Raw genomic sequence first — 12284 nt, forward strand, 5'->3', positions numbered from 1 at the left:
AAGAGACCTCAGAGGCTCCTTCTACCACAGCAAGCCATCTGTTTGGCTTTCAAGGCAACTGAACTGCTCACTCAGATAGTTTTTTAATCCATTTCCCTCTTCCCTGATGAGGCCCTCTTTAGATATGACTCATTACCTTAAAACACCTCAATAAACAAACTCCTCCCTCCCCCTCCCTTCGAGGTGGTCCCACCTCCAATGCAGATGCTGTCATGAGGTAAAGACACCCCAAAGTCTCTCGTCATGATCTTGTCTCCTGAATATGTTATGATTGCTTCAATCTGAGAACATCAGCTGCTCGGTCTCTCCTCTTCCCTGGAGCAGATCTTCACTCCCTTCCTTTCTGTCTATTTTATCTTGTTCCCCTCAGCCTCCCTCTCTCTGGCAAAGCAAGGATCATCTGTCTTTACTCAGGTTGGCAGAGACATGGCCCTCAGGGGCCCGAGGTTTTATCACTTATATGCTATTTCTTCCCTTGAGAACAGCTCCTCTAAATTGCCCATTAAAGGAGGTGCAAAAAGTAACATTTCTAATTTTCTTTCTTTGTTAGCATACCCAGAGAAAACCAGAGTGCTCATTCTGCACAAGACAGAAATAAATTAGAAATGTCTAATTGGAAAGCAAAGACTAGCTTTTTTTTTCTTTCTTTCCTTCACTTAAACAAAATCAATGCCCTGAATGTATGGCTGATGAATTTAGAACAGGCTACGGTTGCCCTGAACTAATAAGTAGCTCCACTCCTCATCCAGATACTTAAATGAGATGTATCTGTAGATGTGGGAGATCAGAGAGAACGAGGTGGTTTCCAAACCTCTCTCTAAAACCCCTCCAGAGGTTCTTCTACTTTAACTCACAGAGAGTAATACAGGGAAGTGCTCAAATAAAATAAATCCCACTAAATTACAATCTAAGCTGATTTAATCTTCAAGAGAAGCCATTATTTAGATGTGTGCAGTGAGCACTTGAAAAACACATTAAAAATGATAACGCTTGTAACATTTAACGTTAAACAAGAAACAGGAAGTAATTCTGGTTTCAAACTCATGTAATGTGGCCTCAGACACCTTGATTTAAACACTGTATATTTTCACTGAGATGTCATAAACTCAAACAAATAATTTGGCTGTTGGGGTGTTATTCTATAAGTTTTGACTAAGTATGGACACACAGTTAGCAAAAGGGACATATGGTGAATTATCAAAGTTAGATTTCACTGACACAAATACTTGAGCTGTTTAAAGCAGTATGGATAAGGGCAGGTCAGACATTTTACTCTCATTACATTAAAAAGTACTATACGCTTAAGCTTTAGAACAAAGACATCAGTGAATACCATTTGGCTAACTTTAGCACACATGCTATCCTGAGTTTTAAAAAAGCCTTAACAAACTTAGAGTCCTCTTTTAGATGACTGACCTGTCAATGACTTATACATTCATTCATTCATTTTCTTAACTGCTTAGTAACGGGTGACTGGAGCCTATCCCAGCCTTCATTGGGCGAGAGGCGGGGCACACCCTGGACTGGTAGCCAGTCAATCACAGGGCTGACACAGACAACCATTCACGCACACACTCACACCCACAGAAAATATAGAGTGACCAATTAATCTGATGAGCATGTTTTTGGCCCACTGGCCAAGCTGGGACCCATGACCTTCTTACTGTGAGGCTGCAGCGCTAACTGTTGGGCTACTGTGCAGCCCTGACTTTACCATGTACTACTAAATTTTATGACAGTTACACATAACTTTACATTTTTTTTCTTGCAAATAAAATTATCGGGTCAAGGTAGTATTAGCTTTTCAGCACTTTTTGAAACATTTGCATAACTAATTTCCATCCATCCATTTTCTGTACCTCTAATCCTGTTCAGGGTGACTGGGGCCTATTCCAGCTGTCTCAGGGCAAAGGCAGAGTACACCCAAAGCTGGTTACCAGTCAATCACAGGGCTGTCACGTAAAGACAGACAACCTTTCACACATGCACACACACCTACGAACAGTTAGGAGCAACCAATTAACCTAATGAACATGTTTTTGGACTGTGGGAGGAGGCTTGAGCACCTGGAGAGAACCCATGCATGCACAGGGAGAACCATAGACTTTATATAGAGTGAAAAGCGTGGCTCCACCTTTTAATATTAATAATTGTTTTTTCCTACAAGAGTCTAATCTCTTCTTGGCCACCCCTCCAGACATATTTTACAATCCCTGAAAAAATGAAATGAAATTTCCCCCTTGGGAGATCAATGAAGTATTCTGATTCTGATTTTTTTTTAAAATTTGGAATGACTCCAGAGATGGATTTTTGGCCCTATACTGCAGCCAGCCACCAGGGAGAGCAGTTTTTATGGCAACCTCACTGCCCAAATTTTGCAAAGCAAGGCAGTATTTGACATAAAAATTATTTAAATTTCAGAAATATAAACAATAAAAGAATATATTTATTAACTATTTTGGTAACTTCAGGCTACATTTAATGAAGAGATTGTAGGTGCTAGCATGACATGAGCAGAATGTTAGTAAAAATTAAAGTCGAATCAATGGATATTAAAAGGTAATGTTAAATTATTGTATTTTTTTTTTCTTATCATCAATTTCAGTAGTCCATCTCTACTGAAATTGATTTTTTTCACCACCCCATGTCCCTTACTTCATCAAGTCCCCTGCCCTCACTCAAAGAGTCCCAGCAGCCTTTGAGGCAGATGGATGTTGTGATCCTGGATCTGTGTTCTCTGTTTGTGAAGCGGAGGCACTCTGCCCTTCAGTCCTTTCACCCAGCCACAGAGTTTCTCTGAGAATTTGTACGGTGAGCAAGGATTGGGGCATTCATGTGTGCTAAACTTCATTTGCATTGCTACAAGCCGAGGCCACAGAATGAGGCCTTTAGAGAGAAAGCAGCACCATGCTTACAAGGGCAGAGCTGGAGAGAAGACAGACGATGAGGGACAGAGAGGGAGATTATGGGCAGAGGTAGGACAGCTGGCTAGCAGATTAAGAAAGCTAATTTCTTTTTCAAGCACAAGTAGGACAAAAGGAAAGCAGATTAGAAGAGCAAAATTCATTTTGGGTCACGTATTAAACGTGCCTTGTACAATTCTTATCAGCCTGAATTGGGGAAATGGCGACACAAGCAAATTAAGTTTCACAAAGGTTTAAGTACATGCATATACATGCAGTGTCATCTGCAGTACCGCCGTATTACTGCAAACGGCCTCTTAAAACTGGAGCAAGGAGCTTAAAGTTTGATTATATTACCTCCTGAATATTATACAGGCGATGGGAAAGGTGCCACTGGAAAGAAAAACAGCTCCTTTTGTCTGAAAATCCTCAAAAAAAAAACCTAAGGCGCACTTATAATAGAAAAAAACTTCTTAGACTTTACGCTAACACTCCACACGATTAAAACAAAGCAAGAGACACTCAAATAGAATTAACTTCACACACCAGTGTGCTTTGTGGCTGGCGACAAAAAAGGTTGTGCTACTCATTAGTGCTGATGAAAAAACTCCTGAAAACAACCAAAGCCTTCGGGAATGAAAAATATATGAGTGGGAAAAAAACAACGAGAAAAAAAGTGTGTTGTGTTTCTTTGGTAGGACGAATGCTGGCTTAAACAGCTCAGCTTAATATCAAAGTAGACTGTCCTAACCTTCAACCACATGGGCACATAAGTGGGTCATGTTACAAATGCATTTCAAAGGTCTTCATACTTCATCCACACATCTTTCATTAACTGGTTGAAAAAGAAGCAGGGACTTAAAAATTCATCTCATTTTACGCATCCTGATTCAGTGAAGTGATGATGATTTAAAGAAAAATTTAGGTTTTGAATCTATTTAGTATTGACGTTTCTCCAAAAGCATTTTTGGGGTTAAATGTTGAACTTTCTTTGAATGTTAGTCTCAGCAAGGGAAGTCCCTGCTGCTTGTTAAAGGTCCTGTTTTTGTGTGATGTAGTTTTTAAAGGGAGCCCTAAAAGCATTAATGGAACATTAGGAGAAAATGGATATGAACTGCCCTTGCCCCTGGCAATCATGGCCTCGGTCCAAGGAAAAACTACTCCCTCTCTGATACTCTCTTTTATCTCCTCGAGAAATTAGATCCTCTGATTTAGCCTCTACAGCAACACAACAATTCACAGAAAGTTAATTTAGAAAGCACAAGCCCTTCAAAGGTGCAATGGAGTAACATAAAGTAGGGAATGTTAGAGAAGGTAAAAGAGGGAGAGGGGAAAAAAACGAGACAGAAGGCTTTCGGTTTTATAACAGCAGAGTTTCAATAACCACCACCTTTTTATTGGTTTTTAGAAAGGCAATGTCAGCCAAGCAACTTTCTGGGGAACTATACCGAGTAATTCAATTAAAATGCCGTGAGAGGAGAAAGAAAGGGAATGACAGCCTTAAAGAGCAATGGGAGAGGGGGTTAGAAGAGAAAGAGGAGGAAAAAGGATGAGGCAAGAAAAAAAGCCAGATGAATACACCTAACAGCAGCAGCCAAGTCTTTTCATGCCTCTTCCGTCTGTTCCTCAGCCTCAGCTCTCTATAAGAAAGCTTTAATGTGTCTGCGGCTGCTCTTGTAGATTTTATGAAGCAAGGAAAATGGATGTAGCCACCACACACACACAGACACACACGTTTGTGACTTGGGCTGATGCTGCTGTGCTGTGCTGCCTCCAGATATGGGACTTCTCTCTCTGAAGCTGTGGTGAACAGCTCCACAGGCAGCAGGGTGTCCTGGACGACACCCTGCATGGCAGAAGTTGGGTAAATAAAACATAAGAGGAAACATGAGGTAAATATTCTGACTTCCTGCTGTCCTGGGCTCAAGCCACAACATGCTGCATGAATAACTTTTAGTTCTGTGGGGATTGGCAACACAGGCTGATGGCTGGGTGATCGACAACCATCTAGGCCTCACTTGGATTATGTTTCCCCTCTGGTCCTCTGTTAATATGTATGCAGCAGCATCACTGTGTTTTTAGCATTTACACCATCCCCCTGTGGAGAGCAGCAATTTGAGCTGTAAGAGATTTAAACCCCCACACCTGCGGCACAGTGTATAATTAACAAGAGCTGATTTGATGAGCAGAAACCAGTGAAGGGTTAACTCCTCTTGTTCACCCTTCACCTCCTCTCAGACAGCCGCTCACACATCTTCCACTCTTTCGTTTTTTAAGACGTCAATAAAATGCAATTTCACCTCCTCCAACTTCTGTCCCTGTCTCACTCCTCCACACACATCTTTCATCACTAAAAGCAGTCACTCCGATGGTTACCTGCCATGCACAATAAGGAATACTGACATCTGAAAGTGCAGAGAGGACACTCTGACAAATCCACATAATAGTCTCCAACACAGCTGAGCAGGTAAGTGGTTTCAGCATGCACTTTGCACCTCTGCAGTGGAACAGCACCGGACTAAAAGTCCTGGAATCCTTGGGGCAGCATTGATATTTCAGTATGATAATTGTCATGAACTTTAGCAGGGTGCAAGCAGAAGTGTTACCTCTCACAGGCCAGTTAGATTAACCTTGTACATTATGCTGCTGAGCTTGGGTCACATCTCTTCAGGTAGTGAGAAATGCTCCGACGTGCCCCTGCTCTCCGATGGGTTCAGAGACAGTATTATAAACAGAAAAGGGAGTGCAGAAGAGTAGCTGCTGTCAACGTCAGCTAAGACCTTTCTGCTCTCCGCTACATCTCTCACTGCACAACAAGTAACTGTCTGTGGTCAAGTTTCATTTTCAGCAGCTGACATGCCCCCAATATGGCATCTGTAATGGAAATACAGCCACCGCTTTTAGGGTTGACTTGTCATGAAAATTCAGTTTGTGACTTTAGTTTTCGTTGATATCCAGACAAAAGCGACTGTGTGTGAAATGAACACGGCACTCTGTTTTCAGACGGCAACCTCCTGAAGGTCAGACTAAAAGTTTGAAATAAGCTTATGATTACTATTTCAGCCTGGGAGCCTTATTTCATGTTTTTGTTTCGTATGACTGAGGATGGTAGTCTGAATGGCAAAAACAGTGCCTCTCACTCATGCATTTCTACATAACAAGCACATGCTGGATCCTCTACACTTAAAGGTCAACTTTCCCTCGAGTATCAGGAGTTTATGTTTGCTCGTGTGCCAAAAGGTTTCACTTATTCTATTTTTGCATATTGATATTGATTAATATTTCTGTAAATATGCCCGACGGCTATTTCCATCTGCTGTCTCTGGCAAGGCGTTGGGATAGGCTCCCTAAGAAGAACCAATTAAAGTACAACAAAATATAAAACAAGCAATCAAGGAGTAAACAATGAAGAAAGCTATTAGTACCACAGTAGCTGTATACACAACATCCACCCTATGTGGCTCATAAATTCTGAGTTCATCAAAGGTTTATAAGCAGCCTAAGGGTTTTCCATATCAGTATTCTTTTCTGTTTTTTTTTTTTTTTTTTTTTTTTTTTTTTGTGGCAAAGGCTATATCACATTCCCTTTAAATAAAACACATCAGGCTTCAAACAGGAGTGCTGAGGCACCAACTGAAGCTGAAAAGTAACATGACTCAGTAGTCACAAAATGATGCCATCACACGCATCGAGTAGACCCTGCAGACCAGATCTGAGATCTGTGAAAAGGCTGGCATTATTAACTTAAGGATTGAATCAATTAACTCTCCTGTCAACTACCTAATACCTGTATGACATAATCCTGTTTAATCCCTCTTCATCTCATACTAGACTGCTGTTTTCTGATGTTGCAGCATCTACACTGCTGCAGTGCTTACTGTTCTGCTCCCTAAATAAGAAATGAGTAATTTTTGAGCTCTGATAGGACTTCCACTGGCTTTATAAAGGGTTCAAAAGCAGCACTTCTTTTAACCTAACAAGAAGTCTTATTAACTATAAAAGGCTGTTAACCTGTAGACATAATCCATTTATCAAAAATACTCATTTAGTGTTTTCTGTTCTAGGCAGGACAGATAAATAAATCATTCATGGCCTTCAAATCACAGCCATTAGTTACCGTGGAGAGCCGCACAGCTGTAACAGAAGGCTTTATTTAAAGTGAAGGGATTGTGTGGTAGGGTCTACTGGTAATTTTAGGCTAACTGAGACTGTTTGTCATTGCTATATATACAGAAAACATGAAGTAGAGAGGAACAGTTTTATCTACACCTCTTGATTAATACAATACACTTTACATTTGTTTGCCATGCCTGGTATCTCGTTTTCAGCCAGTCCAGAGCATACACTGCATATGGAGTGGACAGCGTGGCTCCCCCATGTACCATTGTAGGATTCTGACGCCAAAACACCCCCATCACGGGCGTAGCTATTGGTAGCGCTTGACTTCTTGACTCTACCACCCAACATAATTTACAATACTCAAAAAAAAAACCACAAGAACAGCAGCTGTCAATCATCATTAAATGTGACGTAAAGCCTTGTTTTTAACATCTTACATCTAATGGAAACAAAAACTTTTCAGAAAAAAGAGGACTTGAATACAAGGCAGCCAAATGGTATCTTCAAATCGCAACAACAATCAGGTATCAGAAACATTTCATCGAGGTGTGTTAATTTTTTAAAGTTTGACCACAGCCCATCAGAAATGACTGGAGAGACAGATTTTTTTTTTTTTTACCTACGCAGCTAGTCGCCAGTCAATGGTCCTTTTTTGGCACACTAAGAAGGTAGAGCACCTCCCCTGTGTTAGCACCCCTTCACTGTTTCTCTGAGAATGTGAGAATTGATTTTAAGACTTTATTACAAAAATATAAATCAATAAATGGGTTCCCTCCAACTTTTCTCCCTGACCTGTAAAATTTGTATGTTTTCTCAAAGACTCAGATCTACAGGCCAGTTGCTCCTGACTGCCAAGGTCTAAGTAATAGCTCCAGGGTAACCTTAAGTTGCCTCCTCATAGCCTCAGTTACAGCTCGAAAGCCCTGGAGAGGTCTACTGCACCACCACAGTCATTAACCTCTAGATTGCCTGTTTGAAAACCAAACCTCAAAGTATTTTTTTATTCTGTGCTGTTCTGACTGCTGTGTCATTGTATCAATGCTTAATCTTTGTCAAGTTTTGTCATCTATACTGTCTTTTATAGATATATTTATAATAGATTGGCTCAAGGTGACCTTGTTGCAGATAAATATACTGTTGGAAAGTCCTGACAGTGTCGCTGAAGAGGGCATGGGCTGAGATAATCCTGAGTCTGGCTGTCTTCATTGAGCCTTTTTCTAGCCTTGACGTTCAGTTGAAATCACACCTGGTCAAAATGATTTATCTGTGTCCCTGATACGAGGATGTTTCAGAAGAAAAAAACATAGTGGGTAGTGCGCTTGGAATTGACGAAGGGCAAAGTACAAGCTGTCTAACAAACAACAGCAACAGCAGTTGTGTCTTTATATGAAAACGGCTTCACACTGGGGTGTCTCTTTAATTTTTGGGCACTCCTGGCTGCCAGTGAAAGTGTGAAAAAGGACATAGTAAAATGTCTCATTTTTGCCTATTAGCTTGCAATGCTAACCCAGCCAGTGTTCTCATTAATATTTCCCCACAAGCTGGAGACATACCCAGAACTGACAACTGGATTTTGAAGCAACAGAAACCTTTGACTAACAGACTTCATTAAAATGACAGAAACTAATGTAATTAGACAAATATGTATGTATAATAATCCCAAACTATGAAGTGACTGCTCATTATTGTATACGCGTTCTCTTACACTTGGTTTAATTTGATGAAATTAGTGAAAGTTACTGTCAATAAATCACTTAAATATACAACTGATGATTAAATTTCCTGATGGTTCTCTGAGAGAAAAAACTGTCAGCAAATTAATTCCAACCTCATGGTGCCGTAACATAATGAACATCACTACAACATGCACATGGTGTGCTGTCATTCCTTTCAGGGGGTGAAATCTGTCTTTCATTTCTGCAGAACAACTTTCATTCCATTTCATTAGAATTAGTTGGAGCTCATGACTAATTGAAAACAGTTGAGTGCAGATCTTTTGGGAGAAGTTTTCTAAAAATGTCTGCTCCAGTTTAAACTCCAGGATTGGACTCGATGATTTTGTATGCAGGAGTTTGCTCTCACCTCAGGGTTTGTCCACTTGGTCTTGATCTTCTCCGCCATCTGCTGTGTGCAGCCAAGCAGGTCATAACCCTGCCTGCTCTACAGGTGAAGCAGACAAATAGACAGTCAACACAACAGAGCTTAAAACACAGCGCACACACATGCTCAGTCTTTGTGTCTCACACAACAACAGAAACTAGAGCTGCAGAATAATTTCATTGTTACTGCGATAAAAAACAACAACCCATTCTTTACACAACTACTGTGCATACTGAGAGAAATAAGACAATTTCACCATCCCATTTAAACAATGTTTACACACAAGACTACCTAAAAAGCTTACCAGTCAACCGCAGGCAACAGTTTTACTATAAAGTTTCACACTGAATGCAATGTCACAGCAGCATGAAATCACATCACTACTCCAACAAATGGACATTAGTTTACTGACACAGGCCGCATGATAGAAGCCAGACTAAGTTTAGAGTAAGTAATGTGGCCTGAGGCTACGAGTGTGTGTGTGTGTGTGTGTGTGACCCCTTTGTTTCCCATCAATCCACATGTGGCTGTGATGTAAGAGTGAGCCAGTGAAGCGTGCCGCTCTACTTTTGTTTTTCGGATGCACAGCCACAGGGCAGAGGATGGATTGTAATTTGGAGCCAGCACACAATGAGGGTCATTACCACCGGAGCTAAATGCATCTCGTTTCTCCAAATATCTTCAAATGAGGCTCTTGCTGAGATTTTTTTTTTTGTTTCAGTTTATTTTAGTGTTCACAGACAAAACCTTGTCTGTTTGAAATATTAATCCAAAGCTTAGTCCTGTTTTCTGATGGTATCACATTCTGTTAATTGGTCCTCTGTGCAATAACACGGTCCGAATGTGTTCAGTGTGCTGATAGCATCAGACTCTAAATGATGCTATGATCATCCCAAACAGTATGCTGTGCAGAACTGATGATAGCAGTGATGTTTGTGGGGAAATCTGAAGCTTACTGGACCATCTGCAGTGCTGCAATGAGTGACTGGTAAGCCCCTGAGCATTTCAAATCAGTTGGGAACAAAGAGCCATCTGGGAAATGGAGGAAGGCTGAAGTCATAATTGTCATCACAAAGCCAAAGGAATAATGTTTAACTTTAATTTCCCTTTTAGTGACATGACTTATTCATTTAACTGTGGAACTGAATAAATTCAATAACTATGCCAGGAGATCATGAGACATTGTTAGGTTTAAAATATCACCGGGCTCTCACTGAGCCCGGGCAAGTTGACTTACAGACTACAGAGCCTTCAGCTATTGGCATACTGCTTAATGCTGAATTAGAAATGCAAACCGGATAGGCGAGGCTCTGCATACATAATGCTTTACTTAACAGGAGCTGCACATGTTGTGGTGCATGCTATTAAAATAAATACCATTAGAGAAGACAAAGTAAATCAAAGAGTGCTGTCTTATAGGTTGTGTTCAGAGTGTTCTGCTAACCTTCTGCCACACATAGGCCTCATGCAGCGTGATGATTTCATGCTCTCTGTGCTCGCCCTGCACCGCACACACCACACAGATAATCTTCTCGTCTGGTCTGCAGTAGAGGGAGCCTTCCTGTCCATGCTCTTTGCAGCGCAGCCTTTCCACCGTCACAGTGTCCCTCTTAGCAGCCTCTCCAGCAGCTTCCTGTCTTGCTTCTGCACCCGCAGCCTCATCCCCAGGCTCAGCCTCCATCTGTACATCATTCTGGGCTCCATCTTTATGACAATCATCATCACTGATACCTGCATTAGCCACTGCAACTCCCAGCAGTTCCATTTCCTGATCTGCACCCATCCCTGCAGCCACTTCTGCACCTGCACCCTCCTCAAATGCACCCCTAACTCTATTTGAATCGCTGCTGCAGCCAAGTCCATTTGCTTGCATCCCTTCATGGTTATAAGGCATTAGAGGGTGATTTGTGCTTGTGGCATGTCTGTCAGCATGGGCAGGGCAGAAGGCAAAGCTGCAGGTGTGGCAAACTTGTGTGGCGGGCTGGGCCTCGTCAGGCTCGCACGCATCACATGACCCGTCCATCTGTGGAAGCTCCTCCAGTTTCAGCCCCATAGCTCCTTCCTGGGGATTCCCTCTGTGGTCCATGGTGCTGATAATAATTCCAGGGATAAGAGGAGTAAGTCTAGCAAGAGACAAACAGAGGAAAGGGTAGGTTATTAATAGCCGTGACCTTCTATGAACAGCTCTCAAATTTGTGCAGGGGAAAGTCCAAGTTCCTTGGGACTAATCCCCTTCAATATAATACCCCCACAACAGATGATGTATGGGGGGAGCCAAAGTCCACAGGAAACAACCTTCAAAACAACACAATCACACAAGCTACACAATACAAAACTTTCAAGGGCAGTAAACAGGAGGATCCCATCTGCAGTCACTAACCTGTCTGTATGCAAACACACTCACTGTGTTTACTGACTCACAAACAGAAAGTGCTGAGTGTGAACTTCTGTACCCGCAGCATGACCAAAACCCACACTCTTCCTCCGCCTCACTCTGCGTGTCACCGGGCCCTGACCTTTTCATGTCTTGTTAGTTTCTTGTCTCTTTTCCCTCCCACCCTCCACTCCTATAGGAGTGAACCTGAAAGAACGAGGACAGACCACTGTGCATGCCTTCTGCACAGAAACACACTCACAAAGAGGCTTTTTTCCCCTCCTCTCCTCTGTTTCTCCTCAAGCTTTCCTCTCCTGAGCTCTGTTTGTGTACTCTTTTCCACTGCTGACACAAACAACCGGTAGAAAAAGTGCTGTACTGCACACCCCCCTCCTCAACACCTCTGTTCTATTTCTCTGTCTGACTCACACATTCACACTAAACCTCTCCCTTCCACAAAAAACACACAAGCAATTTCTCCCTTCATCATCCCGTGGGGTTGAAACTCACTGAAGTGTACTTACTCGTATGTGTCTTCCTCCTCACTTCAGTTTTCTTTCTTTTGTTCCTTTTTATTACTTGCTTTTAGATAAAGTGGAGCTGATATGGAGGAATTAGCTTAACGGCTAACTCCCCTAGCACTGGCGATGTGCTTTGGGATCTATTAATAAACTGTCGCCAGAAATGTTTTCACTTAGCAGTTAAGGGGGAATCCTCCAGCTTCGATCCGACAACATTTACTTCCTTATTTTTGTCTGCCTCTGCCTTCTTTTTTTCTACTTCCTGCT

At 41.8% G+C, this 12284-nt stretch overlaps 1 protein-coding gene across 1 annotated transcript in view; it reads right to left on the minus strand.

Annotated features, from left to right (window-relative positions):
• Positions 1–12275, minus strand: part of trim44 (tripartite motif containing 44) — a 60180-nt gene extending 47905 nt beyond the window's left edge. Inside the window, exons 1-3 of the mRNA XM_074677662.1 lie at positions 12021–12275; positions 10567–11245; positions 9105–9182 (exon numbers count right to left, since the gene is read on the minus strand). Of these exons, the coding sequence (XP_074533763.1) occupies positions 9105–9182; positions 10567–11208 (720 nt within the window). The 5' untranslated portion in view covers positions 11209–11245; positions 12021–12275. The remainder of the gene's footprint in view (positions 1–9104; positions 9183–10566; positions 11246–12020) is intronic.
• Positions 12276–12284: the final 9 nt, after the last annotated feature.

The sequence above is a fragment of the Halichoeres trimaculatus genome, unplaced genomic scaffold (genome assembly GCF_033239565.1).
Source record: "Halichoeres trimaculatus isolate MK-OKI-2021-1 unplaced genomic scaffold, fHalTri1.1 fHalTri1_scaffold_10, whole genome shotgun sequence".
Classification (NCBI taxonomy): Eukaryota; Metazoa; Chordata; class Actinopteri; order Labriformes; family Labridae; genus Halichoeres; species Halichoeres trimaculatus.